The sequence below is a fragment of the Alosa sapidissima genome, chromosome 11 (assembly GCF_018492685.1).
Source record: "Alosa sapidissima isolate fAloSap1 chromosome 11, fAloSap1.pri, whole genome shotgun sequence".
NCBI classification, from domain to species: domain Eukaryota; kingdom Metazoa; phylum Chordata; class Actinopteri; order Clupeiformes; family Clupeidae; genus Alosa; species Alosa sapidissima.
This window is the reverse complement of record NC_055967.1, coordinates 6,192,812-6,217,469: the sequence shown is the minus strand read 5'-3', so window position 1 is coordinate 6,217,469 and position 24,658 is coordinate 6,192,812. Positions and strand designations below refer to the sequence as shown.

Genomic DNA, 24,658 nt, shown 5'->3' with positions numbered 1-24,658 from the left:
CATGAAAAAAGAGAACTACTGTAGCCCCTTTGTGTAAAGAGCTGTAAGTAAGAAAACAAGCTTGTCAGTGTTGTACTTCAGAGTATCAATACTTGTCAGAGCTTCACTCTGTGCTGTAACAGGACAGGGTATATTTGTTGTTGTCAAGGAAACTGCGTGTTGGTGGAATGTTTTCTCCACTGCTGAGTTGCGGAGTGTGTGTGTGTGTGTGTGTGTGTGTACGTGTACCCTACCCGAGTGTCATTCCCTGTAAGGTAATTGCACGATGGTAGTTTCCTCTCTGACGTTTCCTGTGGGGACAGTGGTGATGGTGTTGTTGCTATGAGCAGTCAACAAATACCGTCTCTCAAGAAACACTCTGAAACACGCCCACCAATGCCCGACGAGTGCACAAGCGAGTGTAGTTGACATGGAAACTCCACAGCTGGCTCCCATGAGGCCTCAGCCTGTCATGAGCAGAGGAAGACATTTATTGTCCAGCCCTGTCGAAAAACTTTTTTTTTTTAAAACAAGCATCTCTATCTTCTATCCTATCTATTTTTGAGCACAGATTTGTTCCATGAAGACCACTCTCACATAAACTCATGTCAATGCTGGAACACTCCTATATTTTTATATCATCTTGGTGTTCTGCATAGATATATATACTGTACAGACTAGATGTCGCCTTCTGCTTCTCAGCATGCGTCAACACCGCTGCCATCTTGGAGCGGGGATCTGAAGCTCTAAACTAGTTCTCCCGTATTGTCAGTGTTACCTATTTAGCGACGTTTGGCCATCCCCAGCAATAGAAAACCTTTTTAGCAATTAGCGACAAATTTCGGAACTCACAATGATGGCAAACTCTGTTTTGTTGTTGAAACGTCAGAAAATCACCTTTCTCATGGCTTTTTCATTTGTGAATTAAGCTACATCTCATTCGCCCAAAGCATTAACCCATGATTATAAAAGTAACGACTGTATGTAGTAGCAGACCATTTTAAAGCACGGAAGTAAATGTTCTACAGATCTACAGCAACTTCTGGTGAGATTACAACTTACATGAGTCAACGGGACGTGTGTAGCCTCAACCAGAGCCTGTCTACAGAGAGCCAGTATACTTTCATTGTCGAACCTGGTTGCAGTTCATTCATTGTTCCTCTAGGGGCCGCCGCTAGCTAGTGCAGAATGAATGGGAGTCTATGGGGCTAGACGGGTAAAATGTATCTTTATTATCGTCAAAAGCTTAGTTTTCTCTAGACTCGACCATAAATACATGCCTGTCAGTTAGAACAACCCAATAAAAATCTCAGATAATTGCTTGAGATTTTGACAATTTATGGTGATTTTATTTTCGTTAGATCTTTGCCTAGATTGACGCTAATGCATTATAGAGGAGTGGATCACCGCGGCAAGATGGCGTCTCGATTGACGCATTCGTTCCAGCAGTAGTAGTCAAGGCGACATCTAGTCAGTATATATATCTATGGGTGTTCTGCAGGACAGTCCGTCAGCTTTGTTTGTAGTAGACTACACAGAAAATAAGTGGACACCAATAAAGGCCCTCAATAAAAATGTATTCAGTCAAACAACTGACTTGAGTAGTTTTGTAGTGACCCGAAGTATAGCCTATCCTTTGCTAATAGCGCCTGCAGAGTTAGGGCCTGTGTCCACCAATCGCGTTTTTTGCGCTGACAGCGCCCTCAACCTCATTTTTCAGAGCGCTTTGGTCAAGTGTTTATTGTTGCTAGGTTACCAAAAAGCAAGAGTGAAGTGACATTGACGAGCCCAGCGCTGTTCTAAAAGTTGAACAGATTTCAACTCTCAGCACTCTGAGCGCTGCGGAAAAAAAAGGGTCAGCGCCGAGGGCTTTTTTCCACCCAGGGCGGCAGGGCGCTGAGTGCTGTGAATGCTGAACCTCATAGAATTTGTATAGAAAATAGCCGCCATCGGTGTAAAAAACGCATTTGGTGGACACAGGCCCTTAAGGTCAGAGGTTCTGTCCCCAGTGTGGCACATGTGGTCCAGTCAATGTTCACTCACCACATGCATCTACCTCTGCTGCATAATTCACTTACTTGGCAAGAAGCGTCTGCTAAAAGACTAAACCGCTAAGCCCCCCGATAGACTCCAGCACAACAAAGACAGCAGGTAAATAAGATTATCACTTCACTCTGTGCTTGTATAGGTTACAGCGCTATTATTAGTCTAATCCAGCCTCCCGCCTCCACCACCCCTACCGATCTCCACCCTCCTCTGCTGCATCAAGGCAGAGTGGAGCGGTGTGGAGTAGAAGTCTGCGCTGGCGTGCCCAGAGGTCCTCAGGCCTGACCTTACATTGGCCCTGCCCTTCCCTGGCCTGCTCTGCTCTGCCCTGCCCGCACCGCTCTGATGTGGATTAGTGAGTCATCAGCCGCATGCAGGAGAGAGGGAGCAACAGAAAAGATGTCTTCTACTCTCATGGAGTTATAGTGAGCCCTGTAGCAGAGCCCAGCACTCTATGGACTCTATTTGAATGGTCTGAAATGGAAGTGTGTTTGCGCAAAAACGCAAAGTGACTTTGTGGGCGGATCTTGGGCGCTGATGCTATTTTACCGGCGGGATAATTGACTGTTGCGCCCGACGCAAATCTAAAACGGGGTGGTCTGAAGTAGCTACATTAATCATGGGTGTGGTTTGGGCGTAAAGTGCAATAAACCAATCAGAGAGTCATCTCACATTCCCTTTAACAACAGGCACGCTTGTTCCATAGCTGATTGCTATTATGGTGGCGTATTTGCCAGGTACAGCCAGGAGCATTTACAGCGCTATAATCACTGTTCAGTTGGGAACAGTTAGCTATTGATTTTTCCTCTTGACAAAATGTAATGCAGAATTGTCACAAAGACATACTTTCCGATGTTTTGGGATCACTCTCACTGAATCACGAGGTTATGAATGAACTCTCCCGTGCTGCCGCTGGGGCATTTGGGTTAAATGGCATCGGCATGCAATTCAACATCACGTCTCCTTAAGTCCTCTAATATTTCCTAATTTATGTCATCAATACATCCGTGATTCGTGAAAATGTGCACGCTAGATTTATGCCTATTTTTTCACATCTTAATGGACACCCCACTGATTTCCCTTGAGTGATAATATTTTTCTTTGAAATTATGTATGGTTTTCAGAAATGGGAACTACGATGTATAAATGAGAGGAGCGACGTGTGCGTTGCGCAGCACAGGCGGCCAAGCACGGGCTCCTTACCCTCAGGCAACTCCACCAACAACGAGAAACAGTTTCCAAGTTGACCTAACTTTCAACTCTGCACAGTATCCCATTAACTGCATGACAGTAGGCTATTTACAATATTTTCTGTTAAGTAGAGTTTGTAAACACGTTATAATCAACTTAATGCACGCACAACATTTGTTTGAGCGGAAGAGAATAACAATGAATGGATGCAGAAACTACAGAAATTGTAGCCATACTTGCTGCTTTCTTGTACTATCTATGGTTGCTGGTTAACAGCACATAAAAGCTGATTTAAGCTAATTCACTAACTCAAGACTTCAAGGCCATCATGGATATAAAACGTTTTTTAAAAATAACGAAAGGATGGAGGGAACATAACAAAGCTTGGAGTTATTTCAGATGGGCTACAACAAGGTAGGCAAAATTATGCTGCTTAAAACCTTAGTGCAGCTGGAATAATGCTTAAATGATGTTAAAGCGCTAGGGATCGACCGATATGGATTTTTTTAGTGCCGATACCGATACCGATTTTTTTCCATCAGCCTTAGCCGATGACCGATACAGGCTGCCGATTTTCTTGAGCCGATATTTGGAGCCGATACTGCTTTTATTTTGCTCCCTCAATTTACATCATACAAATGACACATAATTACACAAATGATGATAACAAATGTTATAAGTCTCAATTTAAAAAAGGAACATTTATTGAACTTATGGATGGGTGCACTGGATATGGTTAATTGTGCAAAATGCTTTCATCAACATCTTACAACACAGCCTTGATGATGCATTGCTTGCTGACATATTATAAGACATATTTCAAGTCATCACAAAATGTCCTTTGTCAACACATTTAAATAATTTAAGAAAACAATAAGCCTGAAAAGTAGCTATTGAAATAAAGTGCTTGATTTGTCATTTTAGACTGCATGGTTTCAATTTTTCTATAAAAAAGCTGCCAGATTTGTCAACCACAGAACATAAATCAGCAGAGGAAAATAACGTGGTGTCAGATGTTTCTCTTCTAAACGGCATCAACGTCAAAAGGTATAAAAACGTATCTCTCAAAGTTTTAAAATCTCTCCTTCGGGTAGCGCAGCACTCTCATATCGCTGTGATGCGTGTGTCCCACTGAGTGAGACAGACCAGACGCACACACAAACTTCTGTTTGGTAGCTGACGAACCACCATTGAACTGGACTGATAATTATAACGTTAGCAAACGGCTCTAAACAAGTAAGGCATACACGGTATGTCTGGTACATGATAAACGTTAACACGAATTATTATTCAACTACACGTCTCATTATTAAAGCTCTGATATCACTGCGATGGCAACTCCGCCCCGCTCGAAGGGAGAGGGGGAGGGAGACGCACACACCACACGCGTCCAAAACTCAGCCAGGTGGTTGATGAATAAAACTCCCACAAATATCTCGGAACAACGTCGGCATTACTTAATCATATGATTGACCAGTGTTCGTAACAGGTACCGCTAACGCATGCATACGGATAGCCTACAACTTAGCTATTTGCAGCTCCCTAAATACAATGGCAAGCATGTTTAATAGAACAGGCATTCAGGGAGGGAGACACACACACACACACACACCACACGCTCCAACACTCAGCCAGGTGGTCGCTGAATAAAACTCCCACAAATACCATGGAACAACGTTGGCATTAGGCTACTTAATCATATGACCAGTGTTTGTAACAGCTACCGCATGAATATGGATAGCCTACAACTTAGCTATTTGCAACTCCCTAAATACAATGGCAAGCAGTTTTAGGCTATAAACGATCATTAAGCATTAAAAAAAGTAGCCTACCTATCTATCATTCGTGTTTTCCATTTGGACCCACAAACTTGCTTCCACCTTCAAAGTGTATGGCAATATTTCAGCTAAGTCAAACAGTTAAAAGATGCTTTGAAAGTTTAAAGTTTACTGTTGTCTTGAAGAGCAGGATTTCAGCACTCTGCTCATGGGGGAGGGGCAGTCTGCACGTGAATTGCAGCGTCTCCAGCAACACAGAGCTGCCTGTGGACGTCTGTATGTAAATAATGCGGGAAAAACTATCGGCGAATGCAGCGGCTTATCGGCCGATGCCGATACACGTAAAAACCGCATATCGGCCGATCCCTATAAAGCGCACGCGATGTTTAAAGCCATACACAACGGTAAATTGGAACAAAACTTAGCCTTTATAGGGCTGTATAAAGTTGTCCAAATTAATAGGTCATAATTAGGCGTTGTTGTTGTAAATATATTGCATGTAGATGTTGTACTATATAGGCTACTAAATTTTTAGGTCACCAATGCACGAACAAAACCTGGAAATGGACAAATATTATCAAGGCTTGAATGTTTCTGTATGTGCACGGGGGTGTCTGTAGATTGGTGTGCAACGCATTCATTCATGCAGGCCTGTGGTTATGCATGTGCCCTTAAAATAGCATCTGCATTTGCACAACAGACTTTAGACCAGGGAGTTCCTGGTCTGTGGCGGAATTGTTTTCTGAAACTGCAAAATATCAACAGTGAACGTTTGCGCCGGAACACGCCCCGTCTTTTCGCTGAACCGCCCCCATGGGCGCAATCGAATTCCCTAATTTACAGGCATGTACCTGTGGAGGGAAAATTCCAATATGCGCTGACTGCAAAATAGGAAAGACAAAAGCGCGAGTATACAAAGTCAATTGCGCTGGGACGCAAGATAGAGCCCTATCTCTCTTTCTCTCTGTCTCTCTCTTTCTGTCTCTCTATCACTAACTCCCTCTTCCTCTCTGTCTTTTCCCTCTTGCTTCTTGCTTCTCGCTTTCTGTCTCTCTTTTTCTCTCACTATGTCTTTCTTTCTCTCTTTTTAGGCTATCTACAGTATCATTTCCTCTCTCTCTCTCTATCTCTCTATCTCTCTCACACTCTGTGTAATCTCGCTGTGCGCTGAGCAGCAGAGAGCTCAGTGATCTAAGTGTTGCTCTACCATTAGTGAAGTGCTGTGAGTCTCCTCTGCCTGGCCCTCAGGACAGGACAGGACAGGAGAGGAGAGGAGACTGTCCAATCTGTGTGGAATCCAGCACGCTGTGGCCAACGCGCCAGCATCATCCCACAGAGGCATCACATTCCTGTTTCCTGCAGTGTGTGTGTGTGTGTGTGTGTGTGTGTGTGTGTGTGTGTGTGTGTGTGTGTGTTGTGTTGTGTGTGTACTACTATGTTTGTGTGGGTATGTTTGCATGTACATGTGTGTGTGTGTGTGTGTGTGTGTGTGTACAGTATGTGTGTGTGTGTGTGTGTGTGTGTGTGTGTGTGTGTGTGTTGTGTGTACTACTATGTTTGTGTGGGTGTGTGTGCATGGGTATACAGGCATGTACATGTGTGTATGTGTGTGTGTGTATGTGCGTGTGGGTGTGTGTCTGTGGTTGGGTGTAAGTGGGTGTTTGAATGAGTAGACAATGCTTGCCTATCCCCTCCAACCCCTAAATCAGTGGTCCCCAAACTTTTTCTTCCGAGGGCCAGCTCACTATGCCTGGCTCTAAGAGAGGGCCAGAAACTCGGAGTATATCAGTAACCATAAATAGCTTAGTGCTGTGAACAGCAGTCTACCTTAGTTGAATATTCCATTACATTTAATCATAGGCTATTGCAATTTAATACCATTGTTAGCTGTGTTTATATTGCCATCATGTCAGATCAGTGTAAAATGTAGCTCAAATTAAATAATAGGCCTACTAATAAAAATACTTTTGCATTCCCAAAAGTATTAGCAGGGAGTCCCAAAAGTATATTTTATTAAAAATGTGTGAACTCTGAGTCTTTGAATACGGAGCACATGTTGTGAATATCCTACAAATAATTTAAAGTGGTCTGAAATTACCACCATTCTAACTTTCACTCACCTTATGAGAACTTTGTGAACTCTTTGTATGAACATTTGAACGAGTGAATAAAAAATAGAAATAATTATCCCAGAAAGTCACAGAAATATGACTTGAATAGACGTTAGTTAGTTATTAACAATTAATGGATAAACGTTTAGAATACTTTGAGCACTGATGCAGTCAGCATAGGCCTCTTACATTGTTTGCAGGTAGGCCTGTACATTTCATTCTGTTTTTTTGGCAAACGCGAAACAGTGCCAAAACAACCACCAGTGGACAAAAAGAGTATTACATGTGTACTGTTAAGACTCGCCATAGAGAATGAATGGGGGAAATTGCGGAGGTTATAGTTTGACGATGTCGTACTCCCGTGCGGGCCGGATGCTACATACCACAGACATGTTTTGGGGGGCCACCCAAAATGAGGTGCCGGGCCGTATCCGGCCCGCGGGCCGTAGTTTGGTGACATCTGCCCTAAATATTGCATTTAAGGTGGGTGGTGAAGTCAGGAAGCATACCTCGGTTGTCAACACACATACACCAAACCACACATCTCCCTTCGCACGTCTCTCTCTCACACACATATTAGATCTGTCTTTCACATTTTTAAACACACACACACACACACACACACACACACACACAAATGCACTACACACACAAATGCAAAGTCTCTCTACCCTTCTCTCTATCTCTAACAGGCACGCATGCACACATAAACACTCACACACACACACACACAAAGAGAGAGAAAGACTCTCTGTCTCCCTTTCTCACACACACATTGTGTGATGTAGAGTGGCTTTGATCAGTGGGCATAGTATTTTAGTGTGTGCTTGAAAACTGACTCATTTTTCCCTGCGCTCTCATTAACTGGCTGCTGCAGGCACATGAGGAACATCTGCCATAGCGAGCATGCACCCCCCCCCTCTGCCCCACTGCCAGCCACGACCCACAGCCCGCAGGGGGAGTAATATGGACCCAGTGAATCTCACATAGAGACATGACTTACCCCTCCCCACACCTTCTGCACATACACACACATGCACGCTCGCACACACACATACACACACACACATACAGTATACACACACTTACACCCTATACACATACTCACATATACAGTACATGCACACAACAGACAGAGAGAAAGAGAAAGAGAGAGGTAGGGTGTCAGTATGACATACTTTCATACACACTCTCTCTCTAGCTTTCTCACACACACACACACAGCATCGCCTATCTCCCTCTGACCAAGCGGAGCTACGGAGCAGGCAGTGTGAGGGGATGTTACTGTTGCCAAGGTGCCGGTTGCTCTGCTCTCCCCCCCCCCCCCAAATATTCCCCAAAACGTCAAAGATTTCATCACTAAATTTCTCTCACCAATTCTGTGGTTTTATTCAGCTTTCTGACTTACTAAAGACAGTAATGGGTGTGTTTCATGCAACAGTCTTGTTTAGACGTCTTTAGATAGTCTGACTAACGTTTATTACGGTCATACAAGAGGGTAAAGGAAGAAGAGGAAGAAGAAGCCCATTCACACCCAAACCACTATCAACAGATCTCCCCACTCCACACACACACACACACACACACACACACACACACACACACACACACACACACACACACACACACACACACACACACATCCTGAGTACAGTACAGAACAATAGCAATATGGTGTGTAGTTTAATGAGAGCTTTGGCCCAGAAGGGATGGTGAGAGTGAAGTGAATGAAGCCGGCATAATCTCTGCGGGAAGCCATGGCCGGCGTGTGGCTCTTTACTGGGCCGCTGTCATGCTTTTGGACGCCGACGCATTAATGGGGATTTGTGGACACATTTTCTGCCCTAGATGTCCAGCACATTTGATTGGAGGTCTGTGTTTGTGTCACATGAATGTCTCAGAGAGCAGTCTCACTCGGCTGGTAGTCTTCAGTCATTTGGACAGTAGCTGAGATATTCTAAGGTTGAGGTGTCAGTGTTTGTAGTGGTCAAAAGCTGCATTTTGGTCTTTTGCCCATCAGTGGTTGAAATGTTGGCTCTGTCATACATAAACTGATCTTAAGGTCATGTTTGATTGTTGTTTTTCATGGGGCACTGTGAGACAGAGATAAGACTCCGCCAAGTCTCCTCTAAGGTCAGTGTTGTGTTCAGATCTTAGTTGCTGGGCCACGGTGGGCACACTCTGTGCTACCCACATTTCTAATGATTTCTATTGTTGAATCATTTAATTTGGGACCCATGACACAACCATTGACATAATCCTGTACACTATTGTCATTTTCACCTTCTTGAGTTTGGTGACTTTGTATCAGTCCTAAATAAGAGAAGTGCACATGAAATGAGGGGAGGCTTGATTTTTTTCATTGACAGATAGTGCCCCCTAGTGGCTGAATAGGAACTCATTATTGCATCTCTGGAAGTGTTCAAAACCCTCCCTCACACACACACACACATACACACACACACACACACACACACACACACACACACACACACACACACACACACACACACACACACACACTTTCCCTCTCATTTTCTCCCTATCTTACTTCCGCTCTAGCCTTTAAAGTCTGATGATTTTATTTGGCGCGAGTTGTTGTCCACAACCTGCCTGCATCAACGTTGCACTGTGTTACTGAAAAGGTCTGAACAGAAGGTGGCAGCAGAAGCTAGTGTATCAGTATGTTGGCAGTCTTCACCTTCGAAGATCTTGCAACAGGGAAGTGGTGTGTTGGTCATATCTGTTTGAGTCGACCTTCTGTGGTTGTTTCTCCTTCTTCACCTTCTTTTTCTTTACTCTGTGTGTTCGAGAAAGGAAGCATTATCATGCCTAGGAACCAGAATCTCAGGGGCATTGTGAGTGAGCTGGAGAAGAAAATAAAGTAATAACATAATAACAATAATAGTCATATTTATTTTAACATAAGTACCACTTATTTCCTTGTCTTGTGGTCGGCTGCAGCTAACACCCTGCTGCTGTCTAAAAAGAAAATCCTAGCCTACACTTTAGCCATGTACAAACATATAAGCTACACCTGGACAGTGTTTCCCACAGAATTGAAATTGAAATATTGAATTTCTTGAATTTCCCCTGGGGACTTGAATTTCCCCTGGGGATCAATAAAGTATCTATCTATCTATCTATCTATCTATCTATTGAGCAAACATTCAAACATTCTGTGTCGGAGTCAATAAAATGAATAGCCTATAGTTATACTTGCCTTGCACGAGACGTCAATATTGACAAATAGCTGTAATGTTACAGTGTGCTAATCTCGACAACCCAACAGTATTCTAACGTTAGCGTAGGGATACTGCTTCTTATTTAGGATATCATATATAGGATTTCATCCCATATAGATTAGTACAACATAGAAAATCATTGTGTGGTGGTCAATGTTGATATTGTGGTGGGCCGCTACAAAAAAGTCAATGTATGGGAAACACTGCTAGACACACATACAGTGTTTATACTGTTCTCTTTTCATGCAGTGTCAAAAACATTCCTCCCATAGTGATCCCATTGCAAATGCACTACTTTAACAGAATCTTCCTCTGTCACACGTGGTTTGTTCATCATTTGCAGCTTATTGAAAGTGTGATGATGCGCTGCGGGCAAAGCTCTTATTTTCTTATTATTATTCTCTCTCTCTCTCACACACACACACACACACACACACACACACACACACACACACACACACACACACACACACACACACACTGTCGCTCTATTTTCTCTCTTTAACAACAGTCCATCTTGCTCTCTTAGTAATCCATGTTCCGTTCCCTTTCCCCTGTGGTCCTGCAGGTATCCTGTTCTCCACATTGGTGTTTGGGCCAGCCTGCGGCTTCATCCTGGGGTCCGTCTGTACAAAGTTCTATGTGGACGCCATCTTCATCGACACCAGTGAGTTCCTCAGCCTCTCCCTCGCCTGCGCATCAATTCACAGCACGCTGAAGCATCACAGCAAGGCACAACTAATACCCCTTCAATTACACCCGCCGATGCCTTGACAGCCTGTCTGTTCTGCTGACTGCTCTCATGTGGATACGGCTTCTTATGTTTCACTCATTACAATAATAGTTCCATTATTTACATGCCATTATTTTTTCAAAGGCATCTGGCATACATAATTTGTCTTAGACATGTTAGCTCAAGATCATCCCTCATGTTACTTAAAGGCCTGGCCAGGTTATGCTTAGGTTGCTCTAAATGTTCCTAGTTCTGTCATGCTGTGCATGTTTGATTATGCATTTGCCAATTAACACAGCGGATGACTGAGTAGTGGCCCTTCTTCCATTTATGAGTCTGCTCTAAAAGCCAGAGAGAGATTAGAGTGGAAAATCAGCTGGATGAGGTCCACAGAGTGAGTGTTTGTCTCTGACAATTAGGTTGGATAAATGCATGAGACGAGTCCACCAAATTCTTTGTGTTCCCTCAGTGTGGAGAGGATGAAAATTCACTTTGTGTCCATGTTAACTCTTATGCAGATTAGCCGTATACTTTGTTATGGGGGCTATGAATATTCTCAGCATGAAGAGGGAGTCTGTGTTCACTCGTAATCTTTGCCTATTCTCTCTCTCTCTCTCACACACACACACACACACAAACACATACATTATCTCCCCCGCTCTCTCGCTTTCTCTCACACACACACACACATACATTATCTTCCCCACTCTCTCTCTCTCACACACACAGACACACACACACACACACACACACACACACACACATACATTATCTCCCCCACTCTCTCTCTCTCTCTCTCTCTCTCTCTCTCTCTCTCTCTCTCTCTATTTGTCTCTCTGGCTGTTCGTGCGTATTTGTGTGTAATTGTGTCCTTGTCTTCTGTCCCCTCCAGGCAAGCTGGGCATCACCCCTGATGACCCTCGCTGGATCGGAGCGTGGTGGGGGGGCTTCCTCCTGTGCGGTGCCTTACTCTTCTTCTCTGCACTCTTCATGTTCGGCTTCCCCCAGTCCCTACCCACGCACGATGGGGAGCCCAGGGCCGAGAGCGAGCAGGCCATGCTCTCGCCCAGCATGTCGCAGGACTATGACCAGCACAAACCGAGCAACGGGGTCGCTGCCGGACACCAAGACAACAGCAATAGCCCCTCCTGCTGCCAGCAGCTCAGAGGTGTGTGCCTCCTGCCACTCCTGCTCCACCATTTTGAAAACATGCCCACTCCTGCACTCTTAAGGAGCTTATTATTACTCAATCAATTAATTAGTATAATTTATCCCTTGTAGAAATGCGTGCTGTTACGAGATGTGCTTAAGATTAGTAGTAAGCCACTCGAAAAAGTAGAGAACATTGTAGTGAAAATCATCAATGAAATAATGAGTAGCTGTTGCCTAAAATCAACCAAATCCAAATGGGCCCAAGAGAAAAATTGGCAGAGTCACTGAAACATTAAATAGGTCTGTCCAGTGACTTGGGCAGTATTCCTTTTTTCCGTGCTATGCCTTCTCTTCTCTGTCTGCTGGATTACAAGTAGTAGTGTTAACCCATGTAGGGTAAGTGTTATTTGGAAGACACAAAGGCATTTTGCCCTTAAACAAGCGTGTCTCGCTTTACTGTGGTGTCATGTGTCTTGTTAGCTACCGTTCTCCATCCTTCACAAGCTGAAGTTGTAGGTCTAAGGTTTTGCTGGCCTTTCAAATAGCACCCTTTGGCTCCAACCTTTCTCCTTTGGCTCCAACCTTTCTAGAAAGTCACCGGGTCTGGCTCAGATCAGGTTGAGTTCTGGCTCAGATCAGGTTGAGTTCTGGCAAATGCTCAGATCAGGTTGAGTTCTGGCTCAGATCAGGTTGAGTTCTGGCCCAGAGCCCCACAGCAGAGTGCGCTGCTAGCTGATGATGAATGATGCTGGGCTCGCGCTGTAGCAGTTGTAACAGCTGTAACAGAGCCTCCCCAGATTTATGAAGTTATTATGATTTATGAAGTCCACTGCAGGAGTTTGTATTGCCCATGCTGAATAGCTCATTTGGATGATTCTTGTTTGGGGAACAATGTGGTGTTGAATTGGAAATCTGGAGCAACAGAGCAAGAGAAACAGGACTTGTGGGGTAATGACAGCAGTTACGAAAGTTACGAAAGTAGTTTTACTTTCTGTAGATAACTTTTGAAGTTTGTCTGCCAAAATGAAGTGACCACACAGTTGGAGGAAAACATTACCCTGCCTTACACATTTAACTGAAGAAAATGTAGTGAGGGCATATGTGACTCTGGCCTCATCCTTTGTCTCACAGCCACATCTTTACAGGGGAAAAGAGCTTTTACAAGAATGGAAAACAGTCACAAACGTGTTGGAAAGCCATGGACATCACTGGCTGTCACATGTGGCTCTTGTAAAAGTCTAAATTTAGAGGGGAAAGTGTGGGAGGCCAATTAGACGCATGCTACCCATGCACAGCAGCAGAATTACATTGAGCCCAGACGCAGAGTCACTGCGGTGAAGGAAAGTGTGATGATGATGGACCTCCTGAGGGAGTCTGAAAGTAAATGACCATGTCACACTAATGTTCATGTTGGAAATAAACAGACCAACACACAGGCAGAATGGCAGAAGAAAGTTTTCTTATTTTGAAGTATCTGCAGTCTTTAGGATAAACAACTAACTTCAGTGTCCTTTTAAAGCCTGAATGACAGAGTGTAGCGAAGCCCATCTTGAGGAGTGTTTTTATCTGTGACGCTGTCACATCGTGGACAGATTGTCACATGTCAGTGTACTGCGACTGCAATGATACTGTCAGAAGCTGAACTGCATTTGTTTGTCTGTCTTTTTGTCACTGGGGTAATAGCTGGCTAGGAGAAGTAAAGTGGCATAGCAGCAATTTGTCTTAGATGCCTTTGTGGTGGCAGATAGAGGCAGATGGAGACAGATGGAGGCAGATGGAGAAGTTCTAAATGTCTTTAGAACATGTATGACATGTACTGTATGAGCCTTAGAGAGGGATCACATTAGCCAGCGGCAAGTGGCAGGTTTCCTATTGTTCTCTATGGTTCGGCAGCGGAACAAGCTGAGCGTTGGTTCAACTTTCAAAGCGCAACACGAGCGTATTCAATTGACAAACCGTTTGTGTTGCTTAGGAACGAGATAAAACTTATGGTCTGAGCGTTGCATTAAGTTTGCCGCTGCCGCTTGCCGCTGGCTGATGTGATCCCCGTCTTAATGAACAAAATGGGCATTGAGTACTAAAAAGCACCCATACTTTGGCTTTCACCTGACGTACCTCTCTCTCTCTGTCTAGTTATCCCCAAGGTGACAAAGCACCTCCTGTCCAACCCCGTGTTCACCTGCATCATCCTGGCGGCGTGTATGGAGATAGCAGTGGTGGCTGGCTTCGCTGCCTTCCTGGGGAAGTACCTGGAACAGCAGTTCAACCTCACCACAAGCTCAGCCAATCAGCTGCTTGGTAAGCCGGCACAAAGACTCGTCATTCAGGTCAAGACACACTCATGAAACCAGCGTCAAGGCCTATATGCAATTTTAAAGTCTTTTTCCTCATTGAAATATCTTTCTATCAGTTTGGTGTGGGTTCTGTCACTTTAGAAAACACATATCACTCACCTTGATCAGCCAGCTAATTACTCTGGTTCTGCATAAAGTCCCCTCCTTTAGAGGGGAGTTTGGTGTTTCCAGAACTGCTAACTCACCCCCGCTAACTGGGGAGATGGCAGATTTTCATAAAATGTTGTTGTCACAATACTGTACAATACACCTGACATTATCACAAATGTCACGTATCAAGTATGAGTGTTGACTGGATGTCTGAAACAAGTGTTGTGTTGTGTTGTGTCTCAGGTATGACTGCCATTCCGTGTGCCTGTTTGGGGATTTTCCTCGGAGGGCTCCTGGTGAAGAAGCTGAATCTGTCGGCCTTAGGGGCCATCCGTATGGCCATGCTGGTCAACCTCATCTCCACTGCCTGCTACGTGTCATTCCTCTTCCTGGGCTGTGACACAGTACCTGTCGCCGGGGTGACTGTCGCCTATGGCAACGAGTAAGGACAGGCAGTGTCCTTGTTTGTTTTTTGGGTTTTTTTTGGACCAGGGCTGACAGTTAGCACATTTACACAGCAGTTGTGCCAGGACAAGCTGGCACATTATGATGTGTGGGCACATGGGGATTGTGAATTTGCCTACTTAACAACTTACCTACTTTTATATCTATCTCATGCCTCATGACTGAGGGTTTTGTTTTGGATATCATGCTGATAATAACCCCTTCCTCTCTCTCTCTCTGCGTCTGTTCCTCCAGAACCTTGAACGTGGGTCAGAAACCAGAACCTGCCTGCCTCAGTAACTGTAACTGCCTCACCTCATCCATTAGTCCTGTGTGTGGCTCCAACGGCGTCACGTACCTATCGTCCTGCTTCGCCGGGTGCACCAAAGTCTCACCCAAGAAAGGGCTTCCTCCCCCTCTGTCTCAGGTCATTACCCTCTCTCTCTCTCTCTCTCTCTCTTTCTCTCTCTCTCTCTCTCTCTCTCTCTCTCTCTCTCTCTCTCTCTCTCTCTTTGCACAGCTGTGATGGATAGAGATGGAGGTTTGTCTACGGCGCTGCATATGCTTGAGCCATTACAATGAGGCGCCACCATAGACTATGAATCATGGGAGGAGGACACAGTGTTCTGTCTAATGAGCTTTTAATGGCATGGTGCAATATGGTGTCCTTGGTGGATTCACATGCACACACACACACACACACACACACACACACACACACACACTATATGTACACACATTATGTATTGTTCTACACATCATCATCATCATCATCATTTTAGCCATTACATCTTTAGATATATTACATCTTTGCTTTATACCCCAAACTGTTTTGGGTCCCATTAAGTAAGGGATAATGTATAGAACGCCGGTCATTATTGGGAAAATATGTCCCGACTGGACTGGTCTTGCTTTGCCCTGAAGGGCCCTGAATTGCCCTGAATTTTTCCAATAATAATAATACAAATAAAATAATAAAATTTATTTATATAGCACTTTTCAAGCACAAAGCACAAAGTGCTCTACAGACAAACAAACAAAACAAAGCAACAAAACAAACAATAGTAATGATAACAATAATAATAATAATAGTAATAATAATAATAATAATAATAATAATGATAAAATAGTCAACTACAAACTATCAAACACATACTTAACTAAATATATATATAAAAAAAAGAAAATAGGAAAAGTATACAGTATAGTACCCAAGACAAAATAAACAAACAGAAATGATAATAATGATAATAAATGAGCAGAGACATGAGTGGAATCATTCACTATTTAAGGAAAGCAATTTTATAAAAGTGGGTCTTTAGACTAGATTTGAAAACAGCCACTGATGGTGCAGATTTGATGTTATAAGGGAGGCTGTTCCAAAGCTTGGGTGCTCTAACTGCAAATGATCGGTCACCCCTAGTTGACAGTTTACTTTCTGGAGCAACTAAAAGTCCCAGGCTGGAGGATCTGAGGGGTCGAGCCGGACAGTAGGGGGTTAATAAATCTTTTAAATAGTCAGGTGCCAAACCATGTAATGCTTTATAGGTAATAAGGAGGATTTTAAAGTCAATCCTAAAACTCACTGGCAACCAGTGAAGATTGGCCATAACTGGGGTGATGTGTTCCCTAAATTTCGACTTTGTCAAAAGTCTGGCTGCTGAATTCTGAACAGTCTGTAAACGAGAGATGGAATGACGATTTAAACAGGTGAATAAGGCGTTGCAGTAGTCAAGTCTAGATGAGACAAATGCATGTATAATTCTCTCTGTGTCCTTTAAAGGAAGCATAAATCTGAGTTTGGAAATGTTTCTCAGTTGATAATAACAGGACTGCACAAGGAGTTTTACATGTTGGTCAAATTTTAAATCCGTATCAAATAAAACCCCTAGGTTTCTAGAAGTAGTCTTGTTATTTGAGGCTAAATTTCCAAGAAAAGTCTTAGCTTGATTATAGACTTTGTCAGGGCCAATGAAAAGGACTTCTGTTTTGTCAGAGTTAAGCTGTAGGTAATTCTGTGACATCCAGTCTTTCACATCAGCTATGCAATCCTGCAGTACAGTTAGCTTGTTAAAGGGGAACTTGGCAACTATTTCAACGTAATAAACAGTTTAGAAATCATTTGGATGGTTAAATGACCTGTTCCGATGAAAATGATGGTGACTTTCCCCGCTGCGCCTAGCGTCCCCAGGCAGAAAACCAACCTTGCAACATTGAGACTACCGTCCCGGAAAGAGAAGTGAGAAACAAGAAACTTGTTTTAAATCGTGTTTCTTACCTTGTAACATCCACATAGTTCTGCCAAACGTATGCTAACCGTTCACTAGCTTGTGAACAAATCCATGTGCTTTATCGTTTACCACAGTTTGAAATAGCATAATGCACAATTTCACCAGCAGAGGGGGAAATCCTGCCAAGTTTCCCTTTAAGCATGTTTGGTTTGACTGAGAGGTACAGCGGTGTGTCATCAGCATAGCAGTGAAATGATATGTTAATGTGGCGAATTATGTGGCCTAGAGGTAACATATAGAGGGGAAAACAATATTGGTCCTAAAATTGAACCTTGGGGAACACCGCAAGTAATAGCTGAGGTAGAGGAAGTAAAATTACCTATTGAAACAAAAAATGTCCTGTTGGATATGAACCAGTCCAAAGCAGGACCCGTTATGCCAACCCATTCTCTTAGTCTTCTAATTAAAATAGCATGATCAATGGTATCAAAAGCAGCAGTGACATCTAGCAACACCAAAACAGTGCTCACCAGAATCAGCTGCCATTAGTAGATCATTGGTTACCCTGATAAGAGCAGTATCAGTGCTATGCATAGGACGAAAACCTGACTGAAATTTCTCCAGGATGCTATTGCCCTTTAACATTTCAGAGAGTTGCATCAAGACCACCTTTTCCAGAATTTTGGAGATAAAGGGCAATTTAGAGATTGGACGAAAGTTTTTTTAGAATGGAAGGATCAAGGCCAGGTTTCTTTAGGAGGGGCTGGACACTGGCTGTCTTGAAAAGGTCAGGGACACACCCTGAGGAAAGAGAATTATTTAAGAGTGATAGCAGACTAGGGCCTATAGCACTAAACACTTTTTTGAGAAGAGTGGCTGGTAAAATGTCTAAAGGACTAGATGAAGGATTCATTGCTGCAACAATGTCAGTGAGAGTCTGTATAGAGGTAGGTCTAAAATAGCTCAGGTTATTAGGGCAAGAAGGGGGACATGGAACATTAGCAAGAGACATCGGAGATGGGATATTTGACCTAATATTAGCAATCTTATCAATAAAAATAATAATGACCGGCGTTCTATACATTATCCTGCTTATTATAAGGCTACTTGGCAAAACGAAAAAATAAACTCCAAGATATGTCTCTTTACATTTATTTGTTAACGTTTCGTTGTGGCTTTTGCTGAGAAACAAATAGTTCGCAACACACGCTGAACTTGAATCAAACCTTCTTTAGAACACAGCTGATCAACCGTCTGCCTTCACTTTTGAATGAAAATGCGTTGCCATTGACAGCGGTCATTGTTCAGAGGTCCTTAGACGAAAATAATGACCAGTAGAACTTTGGGAAATCCCATTCAAATCAATGGAGCGTTCTACTTATAGCCTTATATAAGTATATAGCCTTATAATAATGGTATCTAATCATCTTTAAATCTATTACATCTTAGCCAACATTTGCTTTAAACCTATAACTGCTGTGGGTCCTGTTGTTTTAGTAGCAACAACCACACTCAGTGGCTCAAGAATATTGAGTCTGCACTGTAAATATTGGCTTGGACTCCTCCTTCTTGGCCTGTTGCTAGGTGATTGTCCATTAAGTGCAGATGCTTGCTGTAATAGAGAGAGTTATGAATGGTAACTATAACAACCATAGTAGGACGACGGTTGCAGGCTTCGCAACAATGGAATCAACTGTAAACAAGCTAACTGTCCATGCTATCGCTGTTATAGGGCCAACAAAAGTTGTACAAGCTAAACGGAACCGCGTGTTTCCTTTGCTTTACAGTGGCAACCAGGTGATAAGCGGGATAACGGCCTTCGAGGTGTGTCTAGTTATACGGAATTAATGGACTCGGGCGGAGGCAACTCCCCTCCACTGCGCGTTGGGGAGTTTTTTGCCCCTCGCCCTCGTCCATTAATTCCGTATAACAGGACACCTCGGCGGCCGTTATCCCTTACATATTACAGTCAGCAAGAGCAACAGGCATTTTACTGGAACCTTCCATGGGCCTTATCAGCCTGAGATTCTAGAGAGGCCGACAAGTGACCTTTTCACAGACGAAATTCCAGGGTCTTTTATTTGCTTCCGAAGGCAGACACCTGTGGCGATTTTAGAGAGAGAGAGAGATTTTCATGTTGTTTTTGTCTTGTCTGTGTTTGCTTAGTTTTTGTTTGTTTTTTTGTTTGTTTGTTTTGGTTGAAGCTGTTTAATATTGATGCTAGTCACAGATGAAGAGAAGGCGTTCTCCTCATGTTCGTCTTCATGGAACATGTGTGCACAATGCACTTTTTGCCTACAAGTATCATACGGGATCATTGTAATTCAGCAGGGAGGGATGTCAATGGTGCTAAACCAATGTCCAGAGGGTCATCTCAGTTTTAGCTTGAATTATTGTGATATTTCGAATTATAATCCACTTTGTGGTGTTGCATTAATCTGAAGCCAACTGTACACCTTTTTTGAGACCACACTGACCAACACTGAGAAATATGCATTCCTGATGTGCATTACAGTGTGCCTAACTGCATGTCTTATGGGTTGGAATTTTCCAGAACCTGTCGGGGTGCTCGTGCGTCTCTAGTGACAGTGAATTGGCCACGGCGGTTCCAGGGAAATGCCCCAGTCCAGGCTGCAAGGAGGCCTTCCTCACCTTCCTCTGCGTCATCTGTGCATGCAGCATGATCGGAGCCATGGCCCAGACCCCCTCCGTTATCATCCTTATAAGGTATCCAGCACTACTCTCCAGCTCTGTCTCACTGGGGATCTGACCTGGCTCGGATCTGGCTCTGATCTGGCTATGATATGATTTGACAGTTCAACACATTAATTTGAATGACAATGAAATTCAATGAAATCTGTAGAATTTTAGTTATGAGTTATGTTGGGTCATTTGAGCCTTATTGTATGGTACGTAAAAATGTAGTCCTCACAGCCAAGCCATTTACATAGATTTGCAAATGATGTGTAAGTGTTGATAGGAACCCATAACAAATGACATTTTTTTGAATGACACATCTTTGGAATACAGTGTGAAAATGAAGCTTGCTTGACATTCTGAATAGCCATTTTCATTAAAAGAAGGTTTTCCCCAATGCATCAAACCAGCTGTCATATTGTAACAAAATGTCAAGCACTGTTCTTTGCTTGGATTGTTCCCCGTGTCTTCCTATATCCTTTGAGGATTCCTCTCTTGCTCTCTCTCTCTCTCCCTCTCTCTCTCTCTCTCTCTCTCTCTCTCTCTTGCTGTGTCTGTCAGAGAACAAGCAATGTTCATCATGCATAGACTTCAGCACTGCCATTGTAGTTAGTGACATTCTACAGGTCAAGATGCTTCTAATCAAAGATGTTCTCTGCTCCTGTGCTCGTTCCCCTCAACACCCACCACCAACACTCTTTCTCTATAATTGTATGAGTCTCACTCACATGTGCAATACAATCCTCCTTTCTGTGTAACTGTACTGGAAGTAGCAGGCTGTGGGATTGATGAAAAGGCAGGTTTGTTTTAATCTCCACCTCTCTTCTAGGACGGTGAGCCCAGACCTGAAGTCATATGCCCTTGGAGTGTTATTCCTGTTGCTGCGACTACTGGGTGAGCTGACATCATCTGCATTTAAAAAATCCTTGGTAACATTTTTACTTGACGGGTGTGTTCATAGCACATTCAGGTTTGGATCAGAGGTTTGGACCAAAAACAGAAATGCTGCTTTGCAACTTTGGACTTTTATTTTGACAAGCTCTTGTCGTTCTGTCTTCCACATTCATGATCGGTTTGGTATGAATGTTGAGTCATGTCTCATGAAACAGTCATGAATGCTTTATGTGCAGTTTATGACAGCTGCTATGAATGTGTTATGAACTCACCCGTGAAGTAAAGTGTTACCAAATCCTTTATGTCCTCATATCACTTCTTGTTTATGTAATGCCAGTGCACAACATATCAAGTACAATCTTTGGATCATTCCTATTAAAAAATCCTCTTTTAAATGTGGGAAGTCAAAACCTTATTTAGAATTCAGTTTGGATATTTTCCAGAGAAACACCATTAAAAATTGAGGACCTTGAGTTGGGCCTTCAAATCCAAGTTGGACTCTCTCCACAATATATTCCATAATGGGCACAGTACTTTGCCCTGGTGGTCACCCATGTTGTTTTGATGTTCTGATCTTTGCATGTTTACTACAGGCTTTATCCCGCCTCCTCTGATCTTCGGCGCCGGGATCGACTCAACCTGCCTTTTCTGGAGCACGGAGTGCGAATCCCGGGGTGCCTGCCTGCTGTACGACAATGTGTCCTACCGGCGCCTATACGTGAGCATGGCGATTGTCCTCAAGGTGATCGCCTTCCTGCTGTACACAACAACGTGGCAGTGCCTGCGCCACAACTACACAAAATACATCAAGAACTGCGAGGGCTACCCGAGCCCCACCGACATGTTCAACAACTCCAATGTCAACATGGACGGCCTGGCCAAGGATGGCACAGGCAGCAGGACAAAGTTTATTTACAACCTGGAGGACCATGAGTGGTGTGAGAACATGGAGTCTGTTTTATAGGGGTTTGGGGATGGGGTGCAGGACTAAACCGGATACAAGCTACATCCTTGATTCTCATTCATTATCTTGATGTCTTGATTCATGTTCTTTTTTTCTTTTCCTTTTTAAAGGATAGATGGTTTGTTTTTGTTTTCATGGCAAAATCTTGATTATTAAAAAAAAATTACATTATGGTTCAGGACCCTGCAAGAGAAGACTGTTACTGCACTTTTTTGCTATGAATCCATCAATCCATTTAATAGGGTCCATATTGTTCTGTAAGGGTGATATCAGCGGAAGTGTTCCAGTGAATTCTGTCGTGATTCTTTGTGGTAGACATCTACTGTACTGTTTGGTTTTGATCCTCGGCTCATAGCTAGCTGATCGGTCACAAGCCATTTTTCTTCTTCTTTATTTTGACTACAACAGTCAATTCTAGAAGAACATGTTCATCTGTGCTTAAAGGTTACAACAAAAGTGTCAAATTAGAGTTACTGTCTTACTTTTTTTTCCCAGTGTCACTTTCTTTCATAAAAATGGAAACATTTACATAGGCAAATGCTATACTGGACCTCTGTACACACATAACAAAGTAGCAGCCTTTGTTTCCTGTGTCTTAGTCTACGCAGTATGCAACTTTGAGGCCAAGTCACAGTGTGTTTTCTTTTTTTTTTTTCTAACTTTTAGCAATTATTATGTTCTTTCCGTCCTACAATTCATATCTGTCATTGCATTGTTCTAAACAGATACCTGTATCAGCTAACGTTCGTTTTAGCATTACATAATGGAGTTATCAAGGATCTCTATGTTGGCTTCTGCCTGCAATTTCCGTATGCTCATATTTTACATAGTTTATTGAACCTTAGTATGTCTTAATTGTAAACGGTTATCCAGAAAAAAAAAAGAAAAGAAATGATTAATATATTGCTGTTTTGGCAGATGAGCGGGAAGACATATTGTATTGTAAAAGCAAAAAAAAATGTCATTTATTATTAATTTATGGCTATTGAGATAAACATTGGTTTATTAGAGGATATTTTGGCAGTGACACATGTGGTGGAGAGATCAATGGGAATAGAAGTGTGTATATATTTTTTTATTCTTCAGAAGAGAAAGGTTGGAGTAGATTGTATTTCCAACAGAGTATGTGTCCAGCAGAATAGAAATGTATTTGAGTATAATTTGAATGGAATGAAAGATGTCATTTTAATGGCGTCACAGTTCTGTGTATACATACAATATGTTTAGCCCTTTTCAGGTAAAAGGAAATTATGACATTTTTGTGGTAAATTTCTGTAACTTAGTGAGAAAGTGTCTTTTCTCTTTAAATCTTGCAAGTTATTTGCAAACTACAGTTGAGTTACAGCCATAGGTGAGTCTGCTGCAGCAGTATTAAAGGTACATAACTGTCTTTGGGATATAAAACTAGTTTTCATCAGGCAGTCACTGTATTCATGAACACAATATTTGTTTTGAATACATCTTTAAGGCTTGATAGCACACTCACTTTGTTTTACAAACTAAACATTTCTCTGCAGTAAAATGGTAGACAGTATCCTTTTTCTTATACTTTTTTGTATGGCAAATATCTTTTTATTTTATTCTGCAGAATAAATTATTTTTCAGAAAATTATACCTCGAGTTTGACCACGAACAAGTGTCATGCTTTATGTGTGAGAGTGCAGGGGCATCTGTGTATGTGCATGTGTATGCTTGTGTGTTTGTGCGTGTGTGTGTGTCTCTTAATGAACGTTTGTGTGTGTGTGTGTGTGTACATTATTGAATGTACATTAAACCAATGCATCAATATCTTAAGCACACAAGATATGCTGCCTAGGCCTTACAATAATTGCGTTATTGCCTTATCGCACAATAAATAAAACTATCGACAATAACTTCTGCAGACCTCACAATTGTCCAATATTGCATCATTTGCTTTCAACATAATTGTTGCTCATTTGTGTTTAAAGTGGTGTCCTAAAATACTGCAACGACTAACTTAAAGGCCTGAGTGTACTGCGGTCGTGTGCCTCATCAAAGTATTTTTCTTTTGTTGTTGCAGATATGCACAAGCTGTATCACCCATTGGTGTTTAAAATAGTATCTCTGCATCCTGCTAATCTTAACTTCGGCCGTAAGACCGTTTTGCTGTGTTTTCAGTGTCTGACAGGAGTAAGAAAGTATGACAATAAAACATTCTTAAGTGAACTAACTTAAAGCAAAACCAAAGAGTTTTTTGTACCTTGAAATAATGTTTCCAAAATCATTTCAGTGGTTCATCAACTCGTAACAGGATGAACGGCACTTCTGCATTCGCTTTGCGACCCTCTATCGGCTATAACCGCACTATGTAAGTTTGCCAGATCGGGTAGCGGATCTGTAGTTCGATGGAATGAGACATAAGAAGCTACACATTTGACTTGGTTCTAATGTAGCAATACATCATACTTTCATAAAATCATGCAACACACTCTATCTTGTCTGTGGACATCGTTATTTCCAAAACCGGTGCTGGATAAACAAATAGCATGCGACAGAGGAAAAGTGCTTTGGTGTTGCTTTAAGAAACATCATCACATCCAGTTTTCTGACCTGGGAACGAAAAACTGCAGTTGCAGAGGACTTGTGATTACATTATTGTGCAGATGGGAAAAATGGTCTAAGATGACAATAATGTTGTATACACAAAATTTTCTGAGACAATATATCATCCAGCAAAAATAGTTATCGCAACAGGCCTAATGCTGTCCAATTTCTATCTGTTGCACAA

General features: G+C 42.6%; 1 protein-coding gene across 1 annotated transcript in view; it reads left to right on the top strand.

Annotated features, from left to right (window-relative positions):
* The window catches only part of slco3a1a (solute carrier organic anion transporter family member 3A1a), a 58,238-nt gene extending 34,717 nt beyond the window's left edge, over window positions 1-23,521 (top strand). Inside the window, exons 3-10 of the mRNA XM_042110654.1 lie at window positions 10,919-11,017; window positions 11,976-12,251; window positions 14,369-14,533; window positions 14,923-15,121; window positions 15,379-15,550; window positions 19,909-20,081; window positions 20,881-20,945; window positions 21,539-23,521. Coding sequence (XP_041966588.1) covers window positions 10,919-11,017; window positions 11,976-12,251; window positions 14,369-14,533; window positions 14,923-15,121; window positions 15,379-15,550; window positions 19,909-20,081; window positions 20,881-20,945; window positions 21,539-21,909 — 1,520 coding nt within the window. The 3' untranslated portion in view covers window positions 21,910-23,521. The remainder of the gene's footprint in view (window positions 1-10,918; window positions 11,018-11,975; window positions 12,252-14,368; window positions 14,534-14,922; window positions 15,122-15,378; window positions 15,551-19,908; window positions 20,082-20,880; window positions 20,946-21,538) is intronic.
* Window positions 23,522-24,658: the final 1,137 nt, after the last annotated feature.